The sequence below is a fragment of the Oryctolagus cuniculus genome, chromosome 17 (assembly GCF_964237555.1).
Source record: "Oryctolagus cuniculus chromosome 17, mOryCun1.1, whole genome shotgun sequence".
In the NCBI taxonomy this organism is placed as follows: Eukaryota; Metazoa; Chordata; class Mammalia; order Lagomorpha; family Leporidae; genus Oryctolagus; species Oryctolagus cuniculus.
The window spans coordinates 17,352,206-17,379,090 of record NC_091448.1 but is presented as its reverse complement, the minus strand read 5'-3'; the positions used below and the strand labels follow the sequence as shown (position 1 = coordinate 17,379,090).

General features: G+C 64.3%; 1 protein-coding gene across 1 annotated transcript in view; it reads left to right on the top strand.

The window, feature by feature from the left end:
• The window catches only part of CRHR1 (corticotropin releasing hormone receptor 1), a 34,311-nt gene extending 10,119 nt beyond the window's left edge, over positions 1-24,192 (top strand). Inside the window, 12 exon segments of the mRNA NM_001163115.2 lie at positions 5,000-5,087; positions 11,856-11,975; positions 14,899-14,984; positions 19,602-19,708; positions 20,344-20,464; positions 20,604-20,757; positions 20,829-20,889; positions 22,982-23,054; positions 23,252-23,337; positions 23,420-23,555; positions 23,642-23,683; positions 24,052-24,192. Of these exon segments, the coding sequence (NP_001156587.1) occupies positions 5,000-5,087; positions 11,856-11,975; positions 14,899-14,984; positions 19,602-19,708; positions 20,344-20,464; positions 20,604-20,757; positions 20,829-20,889; positions 22,982-23,054; positions 23,252-23,337; positions 23,420-23,555; positions 23,642-23,683; positions 24,052-24,192 (1,215 nt within the window).
• Positions 24,193-26,885: the final 2,693 nt, after the last annotated feature.

The window sequence follows — 26,885 nt, the reverse complement described above, 5'->3', positions numbered from 1 at the left end:
CAGAGGCCTTGCCTGGGGTCAGCAGCGAGGGCTGCCATTTGGGCCTCCCTAGGGAATCAGGCCCCACAGCCGCCCCCCTCCCCACCCCAGGCCAGGGAAGGCAGCAAGGTGCAGCCTGGCCCTGAAGCGGCCTCCTGGGAGCAGGTGTCTCCACTCTGCTATACCTCGAAAGCCTCACTTTCCGCCCCAGCCACTGAGAGGCATGGAGCCAGGGGCGAGGGGCTACCTAGGTGCGGGCCTGCTGGCTCCTTCACAGGCCCCCCGCCCACCCAGCAGCCTGGAAGTCCCCGCTCGCCTGCTCCCGGCCGCGTCCACTCGGCTCAGCCCCTCAGGAAGCCTGTGCTGTGCTCCGGGCCCGGCTCTGCCCCGCTGTTCTCACCTTCCTGTGTGGGGTGTGTCTGACCCTCGGCTCTTCTGGGTTCCCGTCTCTTTTCCCCAGATCACGAACCCCAGCCTGAGGCTTGCAGAGCCCCTGAAATCTGGTGGTCTCAAACGAAAAATCCCCAGCTCTCCTTTCAAGCCGAAAAGCCCCCTCCCCACAGGAACGCGTGGGGCTGCCGCCTGCCCGAGCGGGGGCGCTGTGGGAGGGGGAGCACTGTGGGAGGGGCCCCTCCAGCCTTGGCCTCGCTCTAGCAGCTGCTGCCCCGGGGAGCCCCACCGACACCTGTCTGCCAGGGACTGTCACTATTGGAGGAATCTCTTTCTTCCGTCCCCCCAGCTGGTCCCCATCCCTGTGACTCCAGCGTCCCCACTTCACAGATAAGAAAGTTGAGTCCCGGAGGGGCATGACTGGGTGGGGAATCGGACTGTGGCCTGGCTCTGTCAGGTCAGCACGCACCTGACCCCTGGGGGCTATTATGAGAGGGGAGGGGAGAGACTGGCCCCCTCCTGGTCCTCAGGAACTTCTGGGGGGGCAGCCCCAGCTGCTTCCAGGGCTCCCCCTCTTCCAGGGGCCCTTCAGGACCCTCCCGAAAGGTTAGTCACCAAATCTTCCCATCAAAGGAAATGGCACTCCTGTGCCTTAAAGACCAACCCAAGCCCCAGCAACGCAGTTATTTATGGTTGCTAATAAGCATTTTCCGGGTGTGATTAACCTTTATGCCAGAGTCACACTGGGAATTGGGATGGCAGCCTGGGTGGCCTGGGGGGGCGGGGGCGGGGGCAGGGGCAGGCGGCTGCCAGGCTCAGCCCCGCAGCCGCCCCGTTCCGCTCGCCCGTCCCTCGTGTCTGAGCCTGGGCCTGGCCACTTCCCGTGTCCTTCCTCGGCTTTAAGGGCAGACGTGGCTCCCCGCTTACCAGATCCTAGCTCGGAACAGGTTGTGACCTTGGCCGTGTCTGTCACCCCAGCTGTAAAGTGAAGCCTGCCCCGTCTGCTTCCGGCGGTGCAGTGCCCTCCTGTGCCAGGAGCCCTGCCTCCTGGGACAATCCTGCCAGCGGTGCTGGAGCCCAGCTGCCGCGCGCCTGTGGCCTGCTCAGATCTTGCCTGTAAGGTGCGATTCTGCAGGGCTGTGGAGGAGACGCGGGATTGGTTTTGGAGATGTGTTTATTTGGGGTTGGCCCTGTGGCACAGCAGTTGGAGCTCCCTCCTGTGACACCTGCTCCACTTCCCATCCAGCTCTCTGCTGATGGCCTGGGAAAGCAGTGGAAGACACTGCCTTGGAGTGCTTGGGCCCCTGCACCCACGTGGGGGATCGGAAGAAGCTCCTGGCTCCTGGCTTCGGATCAGCGCAGCTCCAGCCATTGTGGCCATTTGGGGAGTGAACCAGCGGATGCAAGACCCCTCTCTCTCTTCCTCTCTCTCCTTGTAACTCTGCCTCTTGAGTAAATAAATCCTTAAAAAAAGATGCATTTATTTGAAAGGCAAAGTGACAGAGAGAGAGAGAGAGAGAGAGAGAGAGAATCTTCCATTCCTGGTTCATTCCCCAAATGCTTGCTACAGCAGTGACCGGGCCAGGCCAAAGCCATCCAGGTCCCCCATGTGGGTGGCAGGAACCCAGGTATTTGGGCCATCATCTGCTGCCTCCCAAGCACATTAGCAGGGGCTGAACTGGAAGCGGAGGCAAAAGCAGGACACCATCCCAGGCACTCTGCTAAAGGCAGGATGCAGGTGCCCCAAGTGGTGGCTCACCCCAGTGTGCCACAGCACCCACCCCCAGGCACAGGCTTTAACTGGGGCCTGCCCAGCTGGGGCACAGCAAGACTGTAGTGTGTGAGTGCCCCAGGTGCAGGAAAGAGCACAGTGCCCTGGCCGCCGCCCGGGGACACGCAGGAGCAGCCCGGACTTCCTGTGGAAGGACAGCCACTCAGGAATGAGCCGGACACCTTTGTGGTCCGCGGGCAGCATGAGAGGCGCGTGGCCCAGCCTCTGCTGAGGGGCCGCCCTTTCTGGGGGGAAGGGCTGGTGTGGGGACTTTCAGCAGCCGGGGGCTTGGCCTCCGCTGGGGGACAGTGGCCTTGGGAACCGCCCCGCTGAGCAGTGTCAGGGACCCCGGCTGCCGGGACGCCTCAGCCCCAGCTCTGCGGCTTCGTGTTGGTTTTCTGTCTGCCGCACGGTGACCCCTGGGATGCTGAGATGCCCTGGGGACTTCTGTGTCTGCCATCTCTGTCCAGCCTGGACACATGAGGGCTCTGTGGTCAGGTGGCTTTTGTGCGCGTTCAGGACAAGTCCAAGGCCTCCACTGGGAGCCTCGAGGACACAGGGCTCAGGGCATGTCCTGTGCACTGGGGACGGGGGCTGGGAGCCGTTTGCTTTGTGGGGCTTGGTGAGGGGGTGCGCCCTGGGACCGCAGAGTTCACGAGGTGAGGAGGGGGCTGAGAACGGCAGCGGCAGGGGTGTGGAGACCCGGGAGGAGCCAGCGTGCAGGGGAGGTGACCTGGTGGTTGTGTGTGCATAGAGTGAGGTGGAGCAGGCCACAGGGTAGAACCATGGTCAGCAGGGTCCTGTGTGCCTTTGCTAACTCGCCTGTGGCTGGGCCGCCTTTGCTTCTGGGTGCACGAGGTGGGTAGTGGGCAGGGGTCGGGTGAGACGCTGTGGGCAGGGCTTCTGAGTCCTTCTAGAAGGGGCCCCTGGCCATGGCAGCTGGCTGCCTGCCTCTGGGGACTGAGCAGAGCCTGGGCGTCTGCAGAGTGATTCTTCTGTATGAATTTTTGTTTTTATTTGGGGGAGAGAACGCTCCCACCACTGGTTCACCCCCGAAACACCCGCAGCGGGTGAGCTGAGGCCACAGTGCAGGCCCCAGGGCCTGCCTCAGCAGGACGCTGCAACAGGAGCAGGTGTGGGCCCCGGGCACTCTGCCAGCCACCCAGGCGTCCTATCCAGGGCTCCCTCCTGTCTCCATGTGCGCACTTTCGTGTGGAATTCGGGAGTAAAGCTATTTCCCCGTCTCTCTGGAGACTCTGAAGTTTAATTACTGATTAATAAAGTGTGGGCGTTCCTTGGGGCTGGGGAGATGGACGCCTTTGTTACAATCCCTGGGGAGCCCGCGGAGCCATCGCCGGGAGGGATCCCGGGGCTCAGCACGGGGGAGGGGGAGACGCAGGGCTGGGGGTGCTTGGGAGACCAGGGCTTGGTGCCGTGAGAGCAGAGACCCCCACAACGGGACAGGACTGGAGTAAGCAAGCCATGAAACGCTCAGGCAGGCTCTGGGGGGGGGGCAGCACAGCTGGTATCAGGGTCCAGGCGCTTCTTCGTACAGGAGGTGGAGGGGACCAGGCTCTGACTAGGAGAGGCACCCGGGCAGGCCCAGGGCAGGGCGAGGGGCAGAGCGTGCCTGCGCCATGGGGTGGGGTGGGTGGGGTCTCCCGCCAGAAGGGAGGTGGGCAGTGTGCTTCTCAGGACCGCGGTGAGGTCCTGGTGCAGGGAGGGGCTGGGTGGAGGAGCCCCCCTGAGAGGGGGGAGGAGAGCGAGGCCTCCTCCTCCTCCTCCTCCTCCAGTGCAGTGTGGGAGGCAGCACTCACCAGAAATGAGACTTCAGTATTTAAAAAAATTTAAGATTTATTTGAAAGGCAGAGTTAGAGAGAAATCTTCCATCCTCTCGTTCGCTCCCCAAATGGCTGCAATGGCTGGGGCTGGGTCAGCCCAAAGCTTTGAGCCTAGAACTCCATCCGGGTCTCCCACGTGGGGGCAGGAGCCCAAGCACTTGGGGCATCTTCAGCTGCTTTCCCAAGCGCATTAGCAGGGAGCTGGATCGGAAGTGGAGCAGCCGGGACTCAGACAGGCACCAACATGGCACGCTGGCATCGTCCCACAGCGCCGGCCCCATGACTTCTGTATCCTGACTGTTCCTTCTGCCCAACGTTTCAGGTGGCCCAGCTCTTTACTGAATAGTCTGGTTTTTATCTTTTTGGAGGGGGGTGTGTGGATATGGGTGCTCCTGAAGAGGGGCCCCTCCTGGCACAGGGCCTGTACGGCTGCCGTCCCAGTGGGGCTGAATTCCAGAATGAGAGCGACTCGGAGCCCGGGAGGCGGTTCAACAGCGAAAGCTCTCGGAGGAATAGGGTGGCCTTTTTTGTAGGCACTTTCATCCCCTCACCTGCAAATCAGCCGCGCAGGCCCCAGGGAGGCACAACTGTAGTGATGGGGAATAAGCGGGGTGGGGCCCAGGGCCCGGGAGCAGCTCATTAAGCTAGAGGCCAGAGCACCTGCAGCTCCGGGGGTGGGGGCGGGGGAGGAGGCTGATGAGGGTCTGGGCACCCAGGTGCTCGGTGGGCGGGTGGGAGACAGCGTGGGGGAGGGGGCATGCGCACGTGCCTTGGTGGCGGCCCCAGTCTGCAGGCAGAAAACTCACTTCTCTCCCAGTGGAGGTTGGAACTCCTTCCTTTACCGGCCTCCCCGCGACTGGGGCAGCTCCAGACCTTCCAGGCAGAGGCCACAGAGGCCGAGGCCACGAAGACTGGGTGTCTGGGAAGAATCTGCCGGGGGGTGGGGTGGGAGGAAGCTGCAGGCCTGACTCCCCCTGGCACCAGCCTGACTGTGTCCCCCGCCTCTCTGTGCCCGCAGGCCCTCCTCCTCCTGGGGCTGAACCCCGTGTCTGCCTCCCTCCAGGACCAGCACTGCGAGAGCCTGTCCCCGGCCAGCAACGTCTCCGGTGAGCTTCCCGTCAGCCCCTGCGAGATCCCGCGTGGCTGCAATGTGGCTCTGGTCTCGCAGGACCCACGCGCGCGCACACACACACACACACACTCTCCCACTCTCCCAAGGCAGGCAGCGCGCCTCTCCAGGGCGCCCGGGGGTTCTCCAAGGAGTGCTGTGTGGATGCTGCCTGGGCGCCAGGGTGGGGGGCAAGCCCACCCTGATGGGTTAGCAGCCTCTGCCGCGGCCCCGGGAGGGGCGTGCAGCAGGTGCAGCCGGGTGAGGCAGGAAGGCCGCTGTTCCCTGCTGCCTGATCGGCCCCAAGTGCAGCACCGGGGCAGGCAGCTGAGCTGGACTAGGCTGAGCCAGGCTGTTATCCTCGCAACCCAGGCACAGAGGAGCACCGCGGGTGCTGGGGCCTCCGCGGCGCCCTGCTCCACGCCTCCTGGGCAGGGGGCGCTGCGCCACTGCGGGACTGCTGACGCCCGCCTGCCCGTGAAGCCCGACTGTTTCCAGGGCTCTCTTTATTCGTTCCCATGAGAGTCAAAACCCAGCGTCTCCACAGACGGGGAATCCGGGGCACAGAGAGCTCTACCCACGGCCCAGCACCGCACAGCCAGCACCGGGGCCCTGCCGTCTGGCGCGTGGACTCCAGAGGCCAAGACTATCCTAGCTTTGGGTGTGGCCCTGGCCATGGCTGCCGCTGGCACCCAGGGGTCTCTGCTGGTTCATTTCCTCTTCCGGTCTCTGCTCCGTGTGTTCACGGAGCACCTGCTACACAGCAGCGCCCCCCGCCCTGGCCTCGTAAGTCACGGGGGAGCAGAAAGGGGTCAAGTACACAAGCACAAGTCCTGTGAGCAGCGGCTAGGGAAGAGACACAGGGTGTCAGCAGGGAGGCGGGAGGCGGGCGTTTCGGAACTGGGCCTGCGGGGAGAAGAAGCTCCCCACCTCAGAGCTGCTGCCTCCCGGCCCCAGGCTGATGGGGTGAGCGCTGGACTTGGAGAAGACAGGCCCGGTCCCTGTGCGGCTCCTAGCAGGTGCTCGGTGCGGCCCTGGCTTGGAGCCGGGGGCGCGGTAGCCACAGGAATGAGCAGCCCTGAGTCCCTTGAGCCTCACGCACACTGTAAATTGGGGGTGGCAGTGACACCTGTCTCAAGCGTCTGTTAGGGGAACAATTGCACCGAGTTCTATGCAGTGTCCCACCAGCTGTGGTATGGGTGTTACCGTTGTTGGTAACTTCAGCAGGCTTTGCACACTGCTTCCTGTCTGGCTGGATGAAGGCCAGGGGCTCACCACAGTGCAGGTGGTAGGGAGGCGAGGACAGGAGTGGTGCAAATCTGGGAAGGCTTCCTGAAGGAAGAGGTTTCAAGGTGCATGTTGTTGAGAGAGCCTCTTCTATGTGACTGGCAGAGGAGCCAAAGCCAGGGCTGACTGAGGACGAGGGGGTGGGTTTGGCGGGGGGCCGGTGAGGGGAGGAGGTGCTGGGAGCCTGGAGCATCTGGCTGCAGAGCTGGTCAGGCCAGGCCATGGGAAATGGGTAAGTTAAGTTCTTGAAGGAGGGTCTGACATTCTAGCAGGGGGCGGGGAGCAGGGGAGGCTGGGCCCCGCCCCCCGCTGCTCCAGGCCAGGTCAGGCTCCAGAAGAGTGACATCCCTGAGCCACACGGGTGTCACCCGTGCTGGAGGCCACCGGCCAGGACAAATGCATTCCTGCATTGTACTCAGAGCCGCAGGCCCTGCCCGCCCGGCCCCCGGCAGGCGAGCCGTCACCCTCACCTCGGCCTCTGGTAGCTGCCATTTGTCTTCTGACACCAAGACCTACCCCGATGGGCGTTGGTGGAGACAGATGGTGGGGTGGGCAGAGGGGCCAGGACAGATGGACGGGCGTCTGGCCAGGGCAGCTGGCACCAAGCCACGGCCTTAGGGACTGGTGCCAGGTGCAGGGAGAGAGTGGGTCCCCCGCCGGAGGCCTCATCCCGTCTCAGATCACAGCTACAGAGCTCATAAACCCAGAGGGCAAGCAGGACGAGCCAGACGCTCCGGGGTGTCGCCCCACGGCGGCGCAGTCGGCCGCCCCGGCCCCGGGCTGGCGGTAGAGGATGGTAATAGTCCTCACTCGCCCACCCTGAATGGTGAGGCTCTGGTCTTCATCATCCTGACAGCGCAGTCAGCAAGTCTCCCGACTTCCGCTTAGCAGAGGAGCCTGCGGCTCGGAGAGGTGAAGCCGCCCAGGCACCCACAGGTGCTGAGCATTGGCCCCAGGATTCCAGCCACACGGGCCTCATTACACCAGCGCCACGTTATGCGGCCACCCGGAGGGCCACGGGGCCCAGGGCGGTGCAGCTGGCCGGCTGGGGGTGCAGGGTCACCACGTGGGGTCGGCCGAGTCAGGCTCCGCTTTTCCTCAGCTCCTGCTGCACGCCTGGCACTGCGCCAGGTGTTGGCAAAGCCTCCGAACTCCCACCCGCCTGTCCCAACGCACCACACACCCTGCACCGGCATCTCCCTCCTCTGCCCACCCCCAGCCAGCCAGGCCAAGAGCAGGCTCCCCATGTCCCCTCGCCTCCACTCCATGCCGGGCACAGCGCCTGCCCCTCAGCCCAGCGGCACAGTCCTCCGAGCGGGCAACAGCGGCTGCCCGGGGCTGCTGGCTGCTTCCCGTGGGCAGCCTTGGCTGAGCCCCTCTCCTGGGTTGAGACCAAATGCGGGAGGGGTGGGCTGCACAGCTGCGGGGTACCGCCGAGCGCCCACCTGCCCTGTGGCTCGTGCGGAAGCCCCTGCCGGGAGACTCCATGTCACTGGGGCAGGGTCCGGGGCCCAGGGCCCCGCTGGAGTCTCCCCCCTTGGAAGCACCTGCAGAGCATGCTGGGACCCTAAGCGTGGTGGGGGAAGAAGCCAGAGCCCAGTGTGCCCAAGCACCACACAGAGGCTTCCTACTGTCCGTTAAGCAGCCCCCGGGCCCCTGGCGCAGAAGGGCAGGGGGCTCAGAGATGACGGGTGCCCTCCACACTGCTGCCCTCTCCCCTTCTTTCGCTTCTGAGCCCAGGGCGCCCAGGAGCTGTGCTCTGTGCACGCGTGGGCTCGGAGGAAGCTGCAGGACCCCTGCTAGGCGTGACTTAGCCCCTCTCTGTTCTCGCACGAGGGCTTCTGTTGACCATGCTGAGTGGGCCGATCCCTGAGAGGATCTAGCTGGCCGTGAACGAGCCGGCACACCGTGGGGTGGCAGCAGCGTCAGCACCTTGGTCACACCAAGAGCATGCTTGCCTCAGGGCCTCCGTACTTGCTGTTCCCTCTGCCTAGAACACTTTTCCGCAGGTGTGCACGCGGCTCCTCCGTCGCATCCTTTGGTTCTCCGCTGAAATGGTAGCATTTTAGAAGCCGTCAAATTACCCCAGCACCTCCTTGACTGCCCTACGCGTCGTCTCACTCTGTTGTCCTTCTCGCTGGCTGATCGATGGCTCGCTTGCTGTCTTTCCCAGGAAATGCAAGCGCCGTTGGCAGGGCTTTTATTTGATCCACGACTGTATCCCCATCGCTCAGTGCTTCTGAATTCAGAGAAATCATTCCTCCCCATCAGTACCTTAAGTGACCAGGAGGGTGCGCTGTGGGGAGGCAGTGGCTCCTAACCGCTCAGCCTTCCGATGCGGGTTCGTCCGGTGGGCGTGGTTATCTGCAAGACCCTCTTGTTCTGGTCCCAACTGCTCCTCTCTCTCCAGGTTGGGAAAGGACCCCCAGGACAGCAGAAGGGGTGGGGCTTCGTGGCGGTGGGCCCTGCAGGGGGCGGTGGTCCAGGAATCTGCCCAGCAGCCCGAGTGACAGGGGGACTTCTGCCTTGTCCTCACCCTCCCCAACCCCAGCGCCTCTGACAGGTGTTTCTCTCCACCCGTTGTCGTCTGCCTCTCCCTGTTTCAGCCTCGGTGTGTTTTTAAAAAAATGTTGGCCGGCGCCGCGGCTCACTAGGTTAATCATCCGCCTTGCGGCGCCAGCACACCGGGTTCTAGTCCCGGTCGGGGCGCCGGATTCTGTCCCGGTTGCTCCTCTTCCAGGCCAGCTCTCTGCTGTGGCCCGGGAGGGCAGTGGAGGATGGCTCAAGTGCTTGGGCCCTGCACCCCATGGAAGATCAGGAGAAGCACCTGGCTCCTGCCTTCGGATCAGCACGGTGCACCGGCCACAGTGTGCCGGCCTTGGTGGCCATTGGAGGGTAAACCAACGGCAAAGGAAGACCTTTCTCTCTGTCTCTCTCTCTCTCACTGTCCACTCTGCCTGTCAAAAAAATGTGTTTGTTTATTATTTGAAAGACACAAAGAGAAACAGGGAGACAGATCTCGCACCTGCTGGTTCACCAGGCCAGGGCCGGGAGCGAGAACTCCATCCTGGTCTCCCTCCTGGGTGGCAGGCGCCCACGTGCTTGAGCAGTGAGGGTCTTACTCCGCTCCATCGGACCGAGGCATCTTTGTTGTCTGCGTTTCCTCTGTGTAAAGCACTTGGCGCCCGGTCAGCCCTCAGCAGATGCTGCCGCCATCTCCTGTCACCTTCGCAGACACGGGTATTAGACACCAGAAAGGGCGCTTGACTCGAGAGTGAAATCCGCCTGGCCACCTGTCTCGGTTGCTCCTCACTTTGGCTGTGGCCGTGGGCAGGTCAGTCAGCTTCCCCCGGCCCCACTGTCTCATCCGTGAGAGGGGAACAGTGACCTTAGAGGTAGGGGTTGGGGGGCCAGGGAGCAGACCCCCCCCAGCACTGACCTGTGGCCTCACATCCTCCGTGCCCTGGAGCCCAGACCCCGATTTCTTTCTCTGAAGCCCACTGCTCTGAGCCCTGCTTTGTACCGGCTCCCTCTGAGTAGCTTTGATTAGGAGAAGCCGGTGCCGCTCAGCACTGCCGATCCAGCAAGGGAGAGGAGCCAGGTTAACCCAGCACTGTTTTCTGAGCGATGGGGGCCAGGCTTATGTGGGGAGGCGAGGGCTTGGCAGCTGCTGGTGCCCAGCCCTGGAGAGGCTGCCTCCCCACATTGCTTCCTGGCTCTCCTGAGCTGGTATGCACGTTCATGTGCCAGTGCCAGGTTATTTGTTTATTTTTTTAATTAATTATTTATTTATTTGAAAGGCAGAGCTACAGAGAGGCAGGGAGAGAAAGAGAGAGGTCTTCTATCCACTGGTTCACTCCCCAGTTGGCTGCTGAAGCCAGAAGCCAGGAGCTTCTTCCAGGTCTCCCACGCGGGTGCAGGGGCCCAAGGACTTGGGCCATCTTCTACTGCTCTCCCAGGCCACAGCAGGGAGCTGGATCAGAAGTGGAGCAGCTGGGACTAGCACCCCCTGCCACCATGACGGGGACCCTGGGTCTCAACAGCCCTGTGCCAAGAGGAAGGCAGAGAAGGAAGGGGCAACATCGGGAGAGGTCCCGGGACGGTGCTGGGCTGCAGAGCCCATGCCTGGGGGACCCCATTCCTCTACCCCCAACTGGTGCATCCTGAGAGCCTCAGCTGTGCCCCCCACTTCTCCTCTGCAAAACGTGGCCTCCATGAAGGGCGAGCGGTGGAGAGGGTCTTGGCCGCCGTCTCCTGGTGCAGCTGTTCACCTCTCCCGTGTGTCACTGAACTCTGGGAATCTCACAAAAGCCGTAGGCCCTTCTGCCCATTAAAACACAGGTGCACGCCCCGTTTTTCCTTATATTCTGAGTCTCTGTGAACCCATGAAACTTTAAGATTTTATTTATTATTTATTTGAGAGGTAGAGTTACAGACAATGAGTGGGAGAGACAGAGAGGTCTTCCATCCGCTGGTTCACTTCCCAGATGGCCACAACAGCCGGAGCTGCACCAATCCAGGAGCCAGGAGCTTCTTCCTGGTCTCTCCGTGGGTGCAGGGCCCAAGCACTTGGGCCATCCTCCACTGCTTTCCCAGCCACAGCAGGGAGCTCGATTGGAAGAGGAGCAGCCAGGACTTGAACTGGCACCCATACAGGATGCTGGTGCCGCAGGTGGGGGATTAACCTACTGCCCCACAGCACCAGCCCCCCCCCCCCCACCATGAAGCTTTTAATGGGCTGAGATTAAGGATGTCTTATCTAGTCCCATTTCATTTTACTACAAATGAAGCACTAAGGCCCAGAAAGGGCAAATGATTTATCTAGGGCCACACAGCAAATGAGTAACAGAGCCCATGCTGAAGGCTTTTCCACTCCCTGGGTGGGGTCTCCCTGCCCTGCGCCTGAGACCCCCTCCTCAGTCAGTCCTCCCCTAAGGCCCAGCGTAGAGCACGGTGCACACGAGGTTTGCTCGGTGACAGCAGATGCAGGACTGACTGGAAGCCCGCCTGCAGCATTGGCTGGGTCTCCCCTGCGGGACCAGGGCTCGCTTCTATGGTTTGGTTCCAGAGGGGGCCTGGGGACTGGGCCAGGGATCAGCAGGGCCTGTTCCTGAGCGTTCCTGGGGAGCTCCAGTCTGTCCCAAGTGAGGGGCCCAGGAAAGTGTCCTCAGGCTACAGAGCGGGGAACCCGGTGCTCGCCCAGTCCTCCACGTGCCAGCCAGGACCTCAGCCTTCAGCCCCACCTGCAGCCGTCTGTGTTCCTCCTCCACTCCGGAGCCCACACTGGCTCCCTAGTGCCACAGCATCAGGTTCACACTCTGCACTGGGGTAGTTGCTCTCGACCTGCCCCCAGCTGGTGTGTAAGTGTGGGCCACCCGGGCGGTGGGCAGGACCCTGCGCGTGGGGGGAGGGTGTCTGTGCCTGCCTACAGTCTTGGGTGGGGATCGTGCTCTGCCTCACCTGTTGTCTCTGACCCCAGGACTGCAGTGCAATGCATCTGTGGACCTCATTGGCACCTGCTGGCCCCGGAGCCCCGCGGGACAGCTCGTGGTTCGGCCCTGCCCTGCCTTTTTCTACGGCGTCCGCTACAACACCACAAGTAAGGGGGGAGCGGCTGGAGGCGGGGGAAGTGATGATGAGAGCGATAGTGACAGCCCCTGACTGCCCAAGGCCAGCTCTGTGCTCTGCTGAGCTCACCCCTGATGATTCTCCCCACGCCCCCAGAAGACCCTCAACTGTTACGTCACTCAGAGAGCTCAGGCAACTGGCCCGAGGTCGCGAGAATTCGCACTTGGGTCTGGCGGGCAATGAGCAGCGGCGGGCTGGGTTAGCCCATCTGCGCCTGCGCACGCCCACGAGGCAGGAAAGGACCTGTCGGAGCGGCCCCTGCACTGTGGCTGAGAACCCCGAGCTCGGAGAGGTCCAGGGCCTGCCCAGGGCCCTCCAGCCAGCGGGCGAGGGGACCAGGGTTTTAGATCCAGGGCCCTGACTAGCATCCCAGGCCCATGCGTCGGGTGGGAGCCGGGGTCTGTCCCAGTGCGTGATCACCACATACGCCTCTCTGGCTCCTGAGGCCCCGAAGCCCCATGCTGGGCTTTGCAGCTCCCTGCTATGCCACCTGCCACCCCCGGAACTCATTCGCTCTCCCCTGTTAGTGACTCAGGCCCTGGCTTATCAGGATGGCGACAGTGCAGGCCAGCGAGGGAGGAGGCCCACAGCCCTGGGAACCCTGAGTTCACAGCACCCAAGGGTGGCCGCAGAGCCCAGTGTCCCCTCCCAGGTGCTCTGGCCCCTCCTCTAGGAACAGAGAGGGCCATGTGGACGGCCTTTCCGACTTCTTCCAGCTCGGATTGGTGGAGTTCCTTCTCCTGCCCATCCTTACCACGTGGATTAAGGGGGTTAAGGTTGGAGGCTGGAGCCAAGAGAGGTGGGGGGTCCACCGGGAGACAGGCTGTGGCCCTTCCTGGGGAGGCAGGAGGGCAGTACAGGAGGCTGGGGGCAGCCATGTCTGCCAGCTTTGCGTGTCCCGCAGGAGTCCCGGCCATGGGAGGGGCCAGGAGGAGAGGGAAGCCGGGAGGGGAGGGGCACTAAAGGGGGACATCCTGGGCAGGGAAAGGGGCCTACAAGAGCAGCTCCAGGGGAGGGTGGGGGTGCACAGCGCAGCCTCTGAGTTAGTGGGGCTGTTTTACAGCGAGAAGGCCGCTCACCTCCGAGCCTGGGGCGGGGTCAGAACCGGGAGCCTGAACCCCCACTCTCCTAGGGTGCAGGCAGCACCAGGGTAGGTGCATCAGGGAGTGCTTCCAGGAGGAGGCGGCTCTCCTTCACGGCAGCCACTGCCCTCAGAGGGGCTACCGTGTCAGAGCCTGCCTGTCTCCTCCCTCGGTACCCCTGCCCCAGCCCGAGGCACCCTCCTCCCTGACCCTGTCCCATCCTCTCTCGGAGCCCACCCTCCGGTGGCTCCTTGGGGACAAGTCTGTGCCCCAAGCTGGGCCTGCCAGGCTCCTGTGGGCCCGGCCTGGCCAGCCCTGGTGAGCGCACTCCACTCTGGACCCCTTCGGCTACTCGGCCAGTCCCAGCCCCAGCATTTGCAGGCTTTGGTGCCAGGGCGTGAGCTGCTGGATCTGGGTTCCAGTCCCGCCTCCGGCTGCATCGCTTGGCACTGGCCGCCTCGGGGCCTCGGTTTTTCTAGCTGCAGGGTGGGTGGGGTGTTGGGCCAGGTGCTCCCTCTGCAGGCCCAGGAAAGGCGCTGGGAGGGGTATGTGGGGCCCCTCGGCGTGGGGCCCGCCTCCTGGGGCGGGGCCATCACCCATTCACTCACTGCCGTGGGACTCCCGACTTCTCCTTCTGCCGCCCCGGCTTCAAAGGCGGAGGACAAGGTTCCAAAAATACCCGTTTTCCCGTGAGCCTCCGGAGGACTGCTGGCTCAGCAGCTGAAGGCAAGGAGGTCGCTTCCTCCCCGCAGCCGCTCCCACGGGCCGGGCCTGTGTCCTGCGGGAGCCCCTCGGCCGCCCCCACGCACGTGAGAAGGCTGGGCCGTGCCAGGGCAGGGGCTGCTCCCCTCATTCCCCAGCAGCCCTGCGGGGAGGGGCCGAGGGACTGTCCCGATTCTTACGTAAGGCTGTGTCAGCACAGCTTGCAGACGACCATCATAAAAATACCAGCTCACGGCACACGCCAGGTGCCGTCCCAAGCGCCCTGCCCATTAACTAAAAATACCTGAGCGCAGAGGGGAGCCGTGCGTGAAACACTGCGGCTTACAGAGAACGAAGCTGCACGTTAAGTGACCTCCCTGAGTCGCTCGATGGCGCGGGCTGGTGCCAGGATTTGAACTCAGGCTTCCTGTCCATGGCAGAGACCCCAGACTCCCGGGCCCCTCAGCGGCCCCCTCCCCTGGGGGACCGGATCCCTGACCTGCAGCTCAGAGACCCAGCAGCCTCTTTGCCAGCTGCACAGAGACACAGATCCACAGGCAGAGGGCAGGGGAGCTTGGCCCCGTGTCTCCACTGGCTGCGGGAGCTCTTGGGGGTGGGGACCAGGCCTCCCACCCTCACCCCAGCACCTCCCTCTGGTCCTGTTTCTGCCAGCAGAGGCAGCCCCCAGGCTGACACAGTCCCAGGGAAGGGGAGGACAGGAGAGGCACGTGGCCGGGGCCACTCACGCAGCACGGCCGGCCTCTGGCAGGGCTGCAGGCCCAGGGACTTGGGGCTTGGGTCTGCAGGGAGGGAGGCCCCGGGGGCTGGCTCTGGGCTCCACTTCTCCCCTGGCGCTGGAGCCAGAGTGGACTCACGGAGCGTGTCATCCCTCTGTCTCCTCCCTGTGGGACCCAGGGCCTGGTTCACTCCCCAGACGGCAGGGACCGCGTGCTGCAGGAAGCTGGGCCCGAAGTGGCCCTGGGATAGGGGATGCTCTCTTCCACAGCTTCACTGCAGACACCCAGGCCAGGCGGCCCTGCGTCCCCAGGGGAGGGGCGGACACACAGATGCCCGGCCGCTCTTCCATCACTGACCGCCCTCTCTTTCCAGACAACGGCTACCGGGAGTGCCTGGCCAATGGCAGCTGGGCCGCCCGCGTGAATTACTCGGCCTGCCAGGAGATTCTCAACGAGGAGGTTAGGCTGAGCCCAGAGGGGCTGCCCTGGTGACGGGTGGGTGGGTCAGAGCCGTTTGCCTGCGGTGGGGCCGTTCGGGGCAGGGAGCCCCAGGCTGGGACGGAGACCCTGTCAGAGAGCTGAGTGGGAGCCGGAGCTGTTGGCTGGGCCTGGCACTGTGGAGTGAGGGCTGCGCTTCGGGGGCACCCAGCAAAGGCTGAGGCAGCCAGGCGCTGGGTGGGCGCTGGGTGGGCTCTGGGCGGGCCCTGGCTCACCCTCCGCAGGCTGCCCGACCTCCGGCCACTGGCTCAGTGCTGAGCCTCTTCCTGGATGGGAAGGTCCCCTGCATGCACGGCCAGGGGCTTCCCGGCATCCCCGACCCCAGAGAGCAGACGTGTGGTCCACCTGCAGCTCCAGGCTCTGACCTAAGCAGGGGCAGCCCTGGGCTGCTGAGCACCCACGCACTGAGCCAGCCTGGGCCGTCCTGGGCTGGGGGAGTTGGGCTTGGGTGGGGGCTGGGGCTCCTTCCCTGGCACAGAGCAGAGGAGGCAGGAGGAAAGGAATGGGGAGTGGGGCCCGCTCGGAGAGGCAGGGGGCTCCTGGCCAAGGGTGGGCCCGGCTAAGGCGGGAAGTGTTCAGTCTCCACTGTATCTGCCCGGTGCTGGGTCCCTGGAGCCAGAGGCAGACTCGGTGGCCTCCAGCTGAAGTCCAGGCCCCCGACCTCTGCCCCACCCCAGAGGGCAAGAGTCTACCCCTTCCTGGGACGTCAGCAAAGCCAGAGATGCCACAGCTGCTCCCAGCCTCCCCGCTGCACTGAGCGGAGTCTCCTGATTGTCAGAGCCCAGGGCCTCGTGCGTCCTCACGTCTGCTCCCACCTAAGCCCCCTCCCCCCCGAGGGCTGATGGGGGACACTCACAGCCCCCGTTTCCCCCAGCATCCTTCAGGGACCCAGGGACAGGAGGTCAGCTGCCCTCAGCCCTCCCTTCCCCCTGCCCTGCCCGGGATGGGGGTCTCTGCCTCAGGCCACCAGCAGGGCTAGGGCAAGCCGGGGTTGGGGGCGTCACTCACCGCCCCATCTTCGGCAGTGCAGTGGGAACGGCGGGGACTTTGGGGACAGACAGTCTGGGGTTGGAGTCTGACCCGGTGCTTCCGTGCCGTGCGACCTTGAGTAGGTAACTGCGGCCCGGGCCCCCTCGGGAGCTGGCAGTGACTCAGGTCTCTGCGTCCTGGCAGGCCGGAGGGCGGCGCTGGTGCACATCTCACCTGGGAGGGCAGGTGCGCATCTGTGACTCCGCCCCATCGGCCCACCTCTGCCCACGAGGCTGCCCCGTGCTGGCCTGGCTGCCTACGGCTCGGGTTACCCTACAGGCCAGGCCCCTGCGGGCTCCCCGGCCCTTCCAGAGCTGTAAAGAGGAAAGTACCCATGCCTGCGCTGAGTCCTAATTAAGCAGCAGTGCCCTGGGCTGTGACAGATGGAGGAGTCACAGACATCTACCCGTGAAATGGGACTTGTGAGGGCACCCAGAGGCCAGGTGCCCGCAGAGACCTGCGTGCAGCAGGCACCACCATGTGGCCCTCCTTGGGGATGGCACGCAGCCCCTGGCGCCGCTGCACCAGCCCTCACACACTGTCTCCTGTCACTGCAGTGACCCGCCACGCTGTCCTCAGCTCCCCCCTCAAGACTTACACACACCCTGCTCCCCTCCCTTCTCTGCTGGCACGTCCTGGGAGGACACATGCTGCTGGCCCGTATAAGGGACTCTTGGTGTCCAGGCTTGTGGCCGGGGTTCAAGGCTGGGGTGGGGGCGGGGAGGTTGGACCAGGGCCCGTGGAGCAGGAAGGTGCCCAGCAGGCACCCGGGCTGCTTGCTGACCTGCAGCACCTGCCCAAGAGCTGGCTTTGTTTTGGTTTTTAAGATTTATTTATTTATTTGAAAGGCAGAGTACAGGGGGTGGTGGCGGGCAGAGAGAGATTGATCTTCCATCTGCTGGTTCACGCCCCAAATGGTCACAATGGCTGGGACTGGCCCAAGGCGAAGCCAGAAGCCCAGAGCGTCTTCCAGGTCTCCCACGTGGGTACAGGGTCCAAGCACTTGGGCCGTCCTTTGCTGCTTTCCCAGGCGCATTAGCAGGGAGCTGGATCAGAAGTGGAGCAGCCGGCGGCTTTGCCAGCTGCACCACAACGCCAGCCCCAAGAGCCTGTTTTTCTCAGGACTCCCAGGCTCCTCATTGTGGGAGTCACTGGGTCACGACCCCTGGAGGAGCGAGGGGCTGCGGTGTTGGCTGTGGGGCGCCGGGTGAGCAGGGCGCACTCGGGACGAGGCTCCGGCCTACAGAATCTGCCATTTCTCGTAGCAGTGGAGATGCCCACATCCACGTTGGAGCACCCGGGCTTGACACCTGGCTCCGGCTCCTGACGGCTCCAGGAACCGAGTTCCTGCCACCCACGTGGGTGCCCTGGGTTGAGTCTGCAGCTCCTGGCTTCAGCTCTGCCCAGTCCTTGGCACTGGCCACCTGCCAGGGCGCGCCAGCTTCCTCTTGGCGGTCACGACCGCCTCTCGGGGTGTTGCTGTCTCTCCAATAATGGGCCAGGTCTCGAGTTGTCACTGGGAATTTCTCAGTGTTGCTGGACGCGTCTGTCCCTCGGGCTGTCTGAGTGTTGGTGCAGCTGTAACAGAGCACCAGGCACCGGGTGACGTACGACAAAGAGAAGCGCACTGGCTCCCAGCTCTGGAGGCTGGAAAGTGCCAGGTCAAGGGGCCAGGGGTGAGCGAGAGTGCGCCCAGGAGCCACTGAGCACACTTTCCCCCGGGCACCCAGGCCCCCAGTAACTGCACCGGTCCATCCGGGAGCCCTCACCGCCTCAGCATCTCTGAGCGGCCCCAGCTGTCCACGCCTCCCCGCTGGGGGTCAGGTTTCCAGTGCACGCACTGAGCCCCTGGTGGTGGCCACCTCTCAGGGTGATACTCCCCGGCAGTCTCCACGGGGTCTCTGCCTCTCAGCTCACCTCGGGCTGATGCGGGCAGGCGAGAGACAGCTGGACCCCAGCCCAGGCCCGGCAACTTTGAGCCTCCCCTTCGGCCTGCGTGGAAACAGGCCCATGAGACCCCCTGCTCCTCCTCCCCCACCCTGAGCTCCCCAGGGATCCTGGGCTCCGTGTGGAGCCAGAGCTGCCCAGAGGGAGCCTTGGTTTTCATTCCCTGCTCATCACCCATGGGCGTCCCAGCCACCTCGTGGCCTGGCCAGTTACCCAGCCTCTTCACGGGAGGTCCAGGGGTGGGGGCCAAGTCTCACATGTCACTACAGCACCTGATGCAGTGCTCAGCATTCAGTAGGTGTCTAATAAATCCACACACACACGCGCGTGCGCGCGTGTGCAAACTGAAGAGCCTGATGTGCAACTGGGGCGCCGTGCTGTTCTCAGCTCCACAGCTGCGATCACCCAAGGGCTTCTCAGCACGGCTTTGTGGGAAATTTAATAAAAGGAAGTGAAGCCCCAGCCGCAGACAGGCTGCGATGTGTGCGGTCTTCCCTGGCTCCAGCCTGTGGCGTCTGCCGCCGCCCGCCGCGTCTCACACCTGCCTCGGTTTACACCTCGCCGGGCCTGGAAGCCTCCATCCCCAAACCCAGGGGCTGGACCGGAGCTCCCCGGGGGAAGGGGTGCGTCAGGGTGGGGAACACAGACGAGGGATGCTGGCCTTGTTCCCCGGTGAGCGGTGAGCGTGGGCCTCCATTCCCCGGGGGGAATCGGGGAGGGCTGGGCCCAACCTCTATGGCCAGCCGCGACGGTTGCAGGGTCTGTCAGTGCGCGGAAGGTCTGTGGGGGCAGGAGCTCCGTGGCGGCTCTGCAGGCCTGCACAGGGCCCTGCAGGGACCCGAACCTCTGCCTCGTCGTCCCCGTCCCCACCCCCATCCTGAGCCTGCGAAGCACAAGGGAGGGTGGTGCCGCCAGGGGCCCCTCCTCACCGCGGCTGCCTGCCTGCCCCAATCTGGGCATCCAGAAAGGGGGTGGCGACTGCTTAGGGAGGCGGGTGTCTGCAGAGAGCTGGGGACCAGTCTGTCTCCCACTGGGGGACAGGGACCTGTTGTCAGCCTTGGAGTCCTGGGCCGTGGACGGGAGGAAGAGGCGGTTTTGGAATCGGGTGCCATCAAGTGGTCACCGCGCTTGGGATCACTCTTCCTGCCCAGTGAGTCACCATCACCTTCGGGCTCCTGCCCCGGCTCGCGCTGCGACAGCAACAGAGAGCAAACCTGTGCACGAGGGCCGCGGCGTCCTTCCTGGCGCTGGAGGTGGCCGGGATGTGGGGGTGACTCGGCTCAGAGTGTGTGGAGGGCGGAAGTCCACAGGCGGTGCCTCTGCCCCCTGCGGTGCCACCTGGTGTTTGGGCTGCAAGGACACAGAGGCAAGGCAGTTGCTGTGTGCACGCGAAGCAGGCACGGGGGCAGCAAGGAGATGCGGCTGAAAGCCCGGAGCAACCACGGAGGCGCGCTGCCCCCCGGCCGTGAGTGACGCAGCAGGGGCTCAGGAAGGGGCGGTGACCGTTGTGTGCCACCTCTCCCCCCTGCCCCGCGCTGTCCTGGGGGAGCTGCTCCCGCCCACCAGTGCCAGGCCTCACCTCTGCCCCTCTCTCCGCCTTAGAAGAAGAGCAAGGTGCACTACCATGTGGCCGTCATCATCAACTACCTGGGCCACTGCGTCTCCCTGGTGGCCCTCCTGGTGGCCTTTGTCCTCTTTCTGCGGCTCAGGTGAGGAGGCCCGGGCACGCCCTCCTGCTCCCTGGGGGCCTTGAGCAGAGTGGGGAAGTAAGAGGCGGGGTGGCAGCATCACAGACGCCTCGGGTCTCCCAGAGCCCCTGGCAGGACCACTTCTGCCCCCTCGGTGATGGCCACTGGGGTGGAGCTTGGGGAGGGACAAGGCCCAGGCTCACCTCTGTCACCCACACCCAGGCTGCGCTGCTCCCATTGTCGGGGGCCAGGCACGTGGCAGCCCCCTCCAGGTTGAATGTGCCTGGGTCCCGGCCCTATTGCCAAGGGTGCAGGTGGCGGGGCCAGCCAGGGATGGGGACAGATGGGTGCTGGAGCTGAGCAGTAGGGCTGGGGAGGGACTTCCTGCCGGAGTCGGCTGACTCCTGGAATGGCGTGGAGCTGCAGGACCGCTGCTGGGGGTGGGGCTCCCCAGGAAATGTCGGGCTCCGCCCCCAGGAGCTTCCATCTGGGTAGCCGGAGGTAGTCTTGCGGCCACCTCCCTCCCTGTGTGACCCGGCCCTGCTCCGAGCCTCTGTCTCCCCGACCGCACCTCTGGGCGGAGCGATGCCGGAGCCCAGCCCTCAAGCTGTCTCTCCCGCTGGCCCGTCCTCCCGCTGCCGCTGCCGGCGCCACAGGAGCATCCGGTGCCTGAGGAACATCATCCACTGGAACCTCATCTCGGCCTTCATCCTGCGCAACGCCACGTGGTTCGTGGTCCAGCTCACCATGAGCCCCGAGGTCCACCAGAGCAACGTGGTGCGTGCCGGGGGCCGAGCCCGGGTCAGAGGAAGGGCCGTGGGCAGGGCTGCCCTGCAGAGCAGTGCTGCCCGGGGTGGGACGAGGCCCGGGCCCAGGCTGCCCCCAGCTCATCACCGGCTTGGTGGGGGGTGGGCAGGGCTGGTGCAGGTTGGTGACAGCCGCCTACAACTACTTCCACGTGACCAACTTCTTCTGGATGTTCGGCGAGGGCTGCTACCTGCACACGGCCATCGTGCTCACCTACTCCACCGACCGCCTGCGCAAGTGGATGTTCGTCTGCATCGGCTGGGGTGAGCCCCACCCCCGCCCGCCCATCCCTGCAGCCCCAGCCGAGGGGCTCCCTGACCTGTCTCTCCCCCAGGTGTGCCTTTCCCCATCATTGTGGCCTGGGCCATCGGCAAGCTGTACTACGACAATGAGAAGTAAGTCGCCACCTCCCCTTGCTGACCCCCATTCAGGCTGCTCGCCCAGCTCCGCCCATCGCCCCAGGGCCGGGGGTAGGGGGAGCTTTGCAGGCTCCCTGGCCGGGACCTCGGCTTCTGCAGCGATGGAGGCAGAGTGGGCAGCTGGACTCGCTCTCAGGCTCTCTCCCAGGACATGGCCTGAGGCAGGGCGGGGCTGGCAGGGTCCAGGCCCCTGTATCCGTCCGGAGCTTTACCAAGAGCAGTCGCTGGAGCCAGCCTGCCCAGGATGGCGGCTGCATCACCGAATAGCAGCAGAACATTGGGCTAATGACTGCCACCTGCCTCAGTTTGCACATCTGTAAAAGGGGCATCTACTCGTCGTGCCTGCCTACAAGGGTGGTTGTGGGGGTGACATTAATGAACATAAACAGAGCATTTAGAACAGTGCCGGGGGACATGTTTCTGTTAGTATTAGACCAGTCTTAACAGGAGTCCATGGATTCCATGGAAGGTAACCCAGAAGGCCTTGGGACTCGTTCCAGTGCAGCAGCCCCATGGATCCTCATAAAGTAGGCTCCGGTGTCCCCACCCCCGACGGTGGGCTCGACGCACCTAGCAAGCTATGAAGAGCACCCACGGAGTGGGCGTTGGGTGCAGTGGTTAAGGCACCACTCGGGATACCCACGCCCATGTCAGAGAGCCCGGAGTTGAGTCCCAGCTCAAATCCAGCTTCCTGTTACTGTGCGCCCTGAGAGGCAGCAGGTGATGGCTCAGTGGTTAGAGCTCCTGCCACCCACATGGGAGACCAGGATGGAGTTCCAGGCTCCTGGCTTCTGCCTGGCCCCGCCCCGGCGGTTGTGGGTGTTCAGGGAGTGAACCAGCAGATGGGAGATCGCCGTCTCTGTGCCTGCCTGGGCTCTGCCCCGGAGAGTTCAACGTGACAGGTCAGGAGTTGCGGGAGGCTGGGCGCTGGGATTTTTAGAAAACGGATGCCAGTGCACAGCCGAGGTTGGAGAACCACAGCGAGAGGCGGCCATGGTGGTGGTGGTGGGGGCAGATCTCTGCCACAGGAGCATTCCAGCCCCCGCTGTCCCACCTGCGTCCAGGCGGCCTCCATCCACAGCCCCTCTGCTTCCCCCACAGGGGTGGGGAGAAGGCAGCTCAGCCCCACTGGGCTCGACAAGGGGCCTGGAAAGTTACCTGTTGGGTTTGTGAGGATGACGCCTCCCAACACAGGCTCAGTACCCACTGTGTCTGCGCAGCTGGTGGGAGTTGGGGGTCTCAGCCGGGAGCCAGCTGCGGGAGATACGGTCAGGGGCCTGCGCCCAGGGCAGGAGCAGGGGGAGTAAACAGCCCAGGAGGTGGTGCCAGTGCCTGCAGGTGAGCAGGGCGTGTGCGGTCTGCAGGAGCGGAGGAAGAGCGTCTGAGTGGCCCCACCTGGTGGTGGGATGCAGACACTGCAGCAGAAGGGATCTGGAGCGTGCGGGCTCAAAGAAAGGCCAGACCATTTGGCCTACCTGGGGCTTTTTGAGAACTTGAGTTTTGTAGCCAACTTTTAAAAAACCAGGCGCTTTCACGAAAAAAAAAAGCCCATTTCCGGTTTTTGGAAGCATCATGAGATGCCCATTGTGGATCTGCACGCGCACAAGGCCGCGGAGCTCGTTGGAGGGAGATTTAGGGAAATGCTGAGCAGCTGTGCCTCTTGCACAGGTGGTGCCTGTGGAGTGTCCCCTCTCGGTGGTTCAGGCCGCAGCCCCTTGGAGTCAGAGATTGCTGGGGGGCACGCCCTCCCTCCCTCCCCAGCAGCCCCCAGCGGGAGTGCTCAGCTACAGCAGGGGCCACGGGCAGAGCTGAGGAAGCCGGGGTGGTTGGGTCTCCCTGCTGTACTGCTTGTCTCCCATTTGACTGCTGTCCATGGAGGGTGCTGTCCATTCTACAGACAGGATCACTGAGGCCCTGCAGTGGGATAAGGTGGCTTGACCTGCCACCAGGGTTGAAATGGGGGCACCCCGCTCCTGGCTTTCAGCCCCAGCCCTGCCCCGGCCAAGCACCGCCCCTCCCTGTGCTACTGGAGTGGACTCAGGTGGCCCCGCCCTCTCTGGCCCTCTAGGTGCTGGTTTGGCAAAAGGCCGGGGGTGTACACGGACTACATCTACCAAGGGCCCATGATCTTGGTCCTGCTGGTAAGAGCCGGGACGAGGGCAGGGGCCAGGGCACAGCAGGGAGGGGTGACCCCCCTCCTCCCTGCGGACAGGAGAGGGGCCACCCCAGGAGGGGAGGTGCCAGCATGAATGAGCTGGAAAGAGAACGGCGGGGAGGGGCCAAGGCCAGAGGGGCCCGGCCAGCCCCCACCGCCCAGCCCCCCGCACTCCCACTGCAGATCAATTTCATCTTCCTCTTCAACATCGTCCGCATCCTCATGACCAAACTCCGGGCGTCCACCACATCTGAGACCATCCAGTACAGGTAGGTGGTCCCCGCCTCCCCGCCCCCGCGCCGGCCATCCTCCTGGGCGGGGCCTGACTCGGCCGCCCTCGCCCGACCCCAGGAAGGCTGTGAAGGCCACGCTGGTGCTGCTGCCGCTGCTGGGCATCACCTACATGCTGTTCTTCGTGCACCCCGGCGAGGACGAGGTCTCCCGCGTCGTCTTCATCTATTTCAACTCCTTCCTGGAATCCTTCCAGGTACAGCCTCGAGCCCGCGCTCAGGAAGCTGGGGACGGGAAGGGGGCGCCCCCGGGCCTTTGACCGGCCTTCTCTCTCCTCCCCAGGGCTTCTTTGTGTCCGTGTTCTACTGTTTCCTCAACAGTGAGGTGAGGACCAGCGCCCTGGCTCCGGATGGCTGAGGGTCCCTAATACTGCCCGCTCTACCCCTACTCTTGCTGTCAGGGGCAGTGGGCACAGGGGCCGGAAGCTGGGGTGTCAGCCTCGCCCACAAGCCCTGGGCCAGGGGCCACGTGTGGGTTGAAGGTGGGCAATCTGTGTGGCAAAGGCCAGAGGGCGCCTTTGTATGAATTAGAGGTGCCCCTTCCTTGGGACCCCTGGGAAACTGTCCCAACAAATATGGAAATCGGCAGTGGCCCCTGTATCCTGCACACCTGGACAGCTCCTCGTGGCAGCCCAGGGGCGGGGAGGGGTCCTGAGCTCCGGGCTCGGCGTCATACGCTGCCCCCGCCCACAGGTCCGCTCTGCCATCCGGAAGAGGTGGCACCGGTGGCAGGACAAGCACTCGATCCGTGCCCGTGTGGCCCGCGCCATGTCCATCCCCACCTCCCCCACCCGCGTCAGCTTCCACAGCGTCAAGCAGTCCACAGCGCTCTGAGCTGCAGGGCCACCGAACGGCCCCCGGACATCTACGGCTGGGAGTGTGATGGCCAGGCCTGCCGACCCCCGTCTGTGGAGCCACCAGCACGTCCCCACGGCCCTGCCCCAGGAGCAGCGGCCAGGACAGCCTGGGAGGGCCAGGACCACCCTGCCCTGGCTAACAGCTCTAGGCGCACGATGGCAAATTGACCCGTAGGACTGGGCTGGGCCCCGATCCTCCCTGTGGGATGGGAACAGGAATGGAGGCTGGAGACCCCACAGTGGGAGCCGCCTTCTCCCAGAGCACAGACTGACCCCCACCCACTGGAGACCCAGCACCCTCAGCAGCCAAGTTTGTGGGGGGAGGGGGTCTTTTGCCCCAGGGAATCATGGGAAACTCTCAGGACAGCTCCAATGACCATGATGCCAGCTCCAGGTCCCGGTGATGCCTCTGGACAGGGAACCAAGACCATGAGGTCAGGAGCCCTGGAGACATCATTAGGAGCTGGGTGACGTGGTCGGGCTGCATTGCCAGAAGTCCCTCCCAGGCCACCCGATGGTCACTGATGCTGTGACACTTTCTCCAGAAACGCCCTGCCCTGCTGCTCTAGGGCGTTTGCTGCCTGCAGGCCATGGCACCCCCAGCTCCTGTCACCTCCCGGCCCTGGTGGCTCTCCTCTCATGGGAGGATGGGGGACAGTCATGGTGGGCCCCAGCCAAGGCCAGCCCTCCTTTGAGGCAGGCAGAAGGTCCCGGGGGCCCTGCAGCCACCCGCTCTGGGGCAGGCTCGTGAGCTGGGCAAAGGCAGGCGTGGGGCCCCTCTGCCGAGTGCCCTGGTATGCAGTGGCTCTGGGGGCACCCAGAGACCAGTGCTGGCTTTCCCACCGCACGCGGACTGGCCCAGCCTCTGCCCACCCAAACGTGCCAAGGGGTTGGGCAGCCCGAGCAGGTCTCTGGACAGGGGGCTCTTGGGATGAAGATGTTGGCTCCGAGGAGGGAGCCGATGGGAATAATAACAGTTATCTTTGCAACCGGCATTTGTGGAGGCCTGGACTTTGCCGGGGCAGTGGGGGAGGGGGCCTCCCCTCCAGGGGTCTCTGGAGGCTGGCACCATCACACCCCATGGAGAGCAGGTGTGAGGTGAGCCCTGGGCTGCAGCAGGGCCCTGCGAGGAAGGGACAGTTCTGGGCAAGGAGGTGGCCATGGCTGGATTAGCCATGCAGGGAAGGATGCCACGGGTGAGGGGCCGGCTTCAGCCAAGGGGGGCGGTGGCGATGGGCGGGAGTGGGCCTCAGGACAGGCGCTGAGTGAGGAGTAGAAGTCTAGGATGCATGCACGAGTCGCATGGGCTGTCACTGCTGACCTGGCTCGGAGCCTCCTTGAGACAAGGTTCTAGTGTGGACTTGGGGGAAGGGAGGCCCAGGAGGGTGGGGGCCCTCTGGGGTGTGGAGCACCCCGGCCTGAAGGGCGCTGGGTACTGAGACATCGACTCCCGTCGGCCACTGTGGGGGGCTGCCCCAGGCAGCTTCAGTTCCTCTGCGTTTTCCACATGACATGGTCTGCAGGGAGGGCTGGCAGGCCCATGGGGGTCAGTGTGAGAGGAGCCCAGGGTGGGTGGGACAGCAGGACTCCACCCCGGTGCACACAGCCTGGGCCTCGCCCCTGGGTCTGGCTGACAGGGCCTGTGCGTGTGTGCATGTGTGTGTGTGAATGTATTGTGTGCATGCGTGTGTGTGTGCGTGCATATGACGTGTGAATGTATTGTGTGCATGCATGTGTGTGAGTGTGTGTGTGTGTGTGTGCATGCATGCATGGGGGGGGGGGTGCTCCACAGCTCCTGCCAGAGGAGAGAACCCAGGTTGGAGTGGCGCTGGACCCAGGGAAGAGTCCCGGATGGCTGGAGGCCCTGCTCTGCCGGTTCCCTAAGCTACCCTTTTAGAGATGGGGTGGGGCCCAGAGCATGCTGGGACAGCAATGGGCCCATGGCTTCCAAAGGGCCTTGGAAGGCGTTTGGGGAAGGAGAGAAGCCCCACAAGGGTCCCTGCTGACCTCCGGGGAGACGTCTTACTCACCTCTGCCTTTCACCTGACAAGGCTGTCCCTGGGCGGTGTCACCTTTGCTGTGTGTGCCCGGTTGAGGGAAGGGCCCGGCCGTGACACTGTGGGAGGGCGCCCAGGCTGGCAGTGCTCAGAGAAATGGAGCGGCTGGGGAGCCCCAGGCAAGCGGGAGGAGGCCTGGGAGGTCGGGCTCCTCCCATCCAGAGCCTCTGCGGAGAGGGGCCTCCTTCCAGCACGGCCGGGGACAGCCTGAAAGCCAGAGCTCGCTGGGCACCTCGAGACCCTGCATCACCCGGAAGTATTCCTCTCCACACCAGAGCCCACGGCGTCCCCCACCTGCATCTATCTCCCCCCCACACACCGAGACCCTCCTCCTGGGTGCCGGACAGCAGCAGAGGAAAACCCAGCTCAGGCTCGGCTGTCCCTGAGTGTCCAGGGACTCCCCTCCGGGCCACATCAGTCCCCACTGCCATTGGCCGGTCAGCCCCACCCTCTGGGCACCGGGCCAGGGAGGGGAGGAGGGAGGTCTCGGAGCCCACACAACCCACCTGAACTGCGGTGCGGGCATCTGCCCAAGGCCTCGCAACCCCCAGCCCTTCACAGGGCGCACTGTCTCACGGTCAGCTGGCCCCTTGCCACGGGACCCTGCCCACTG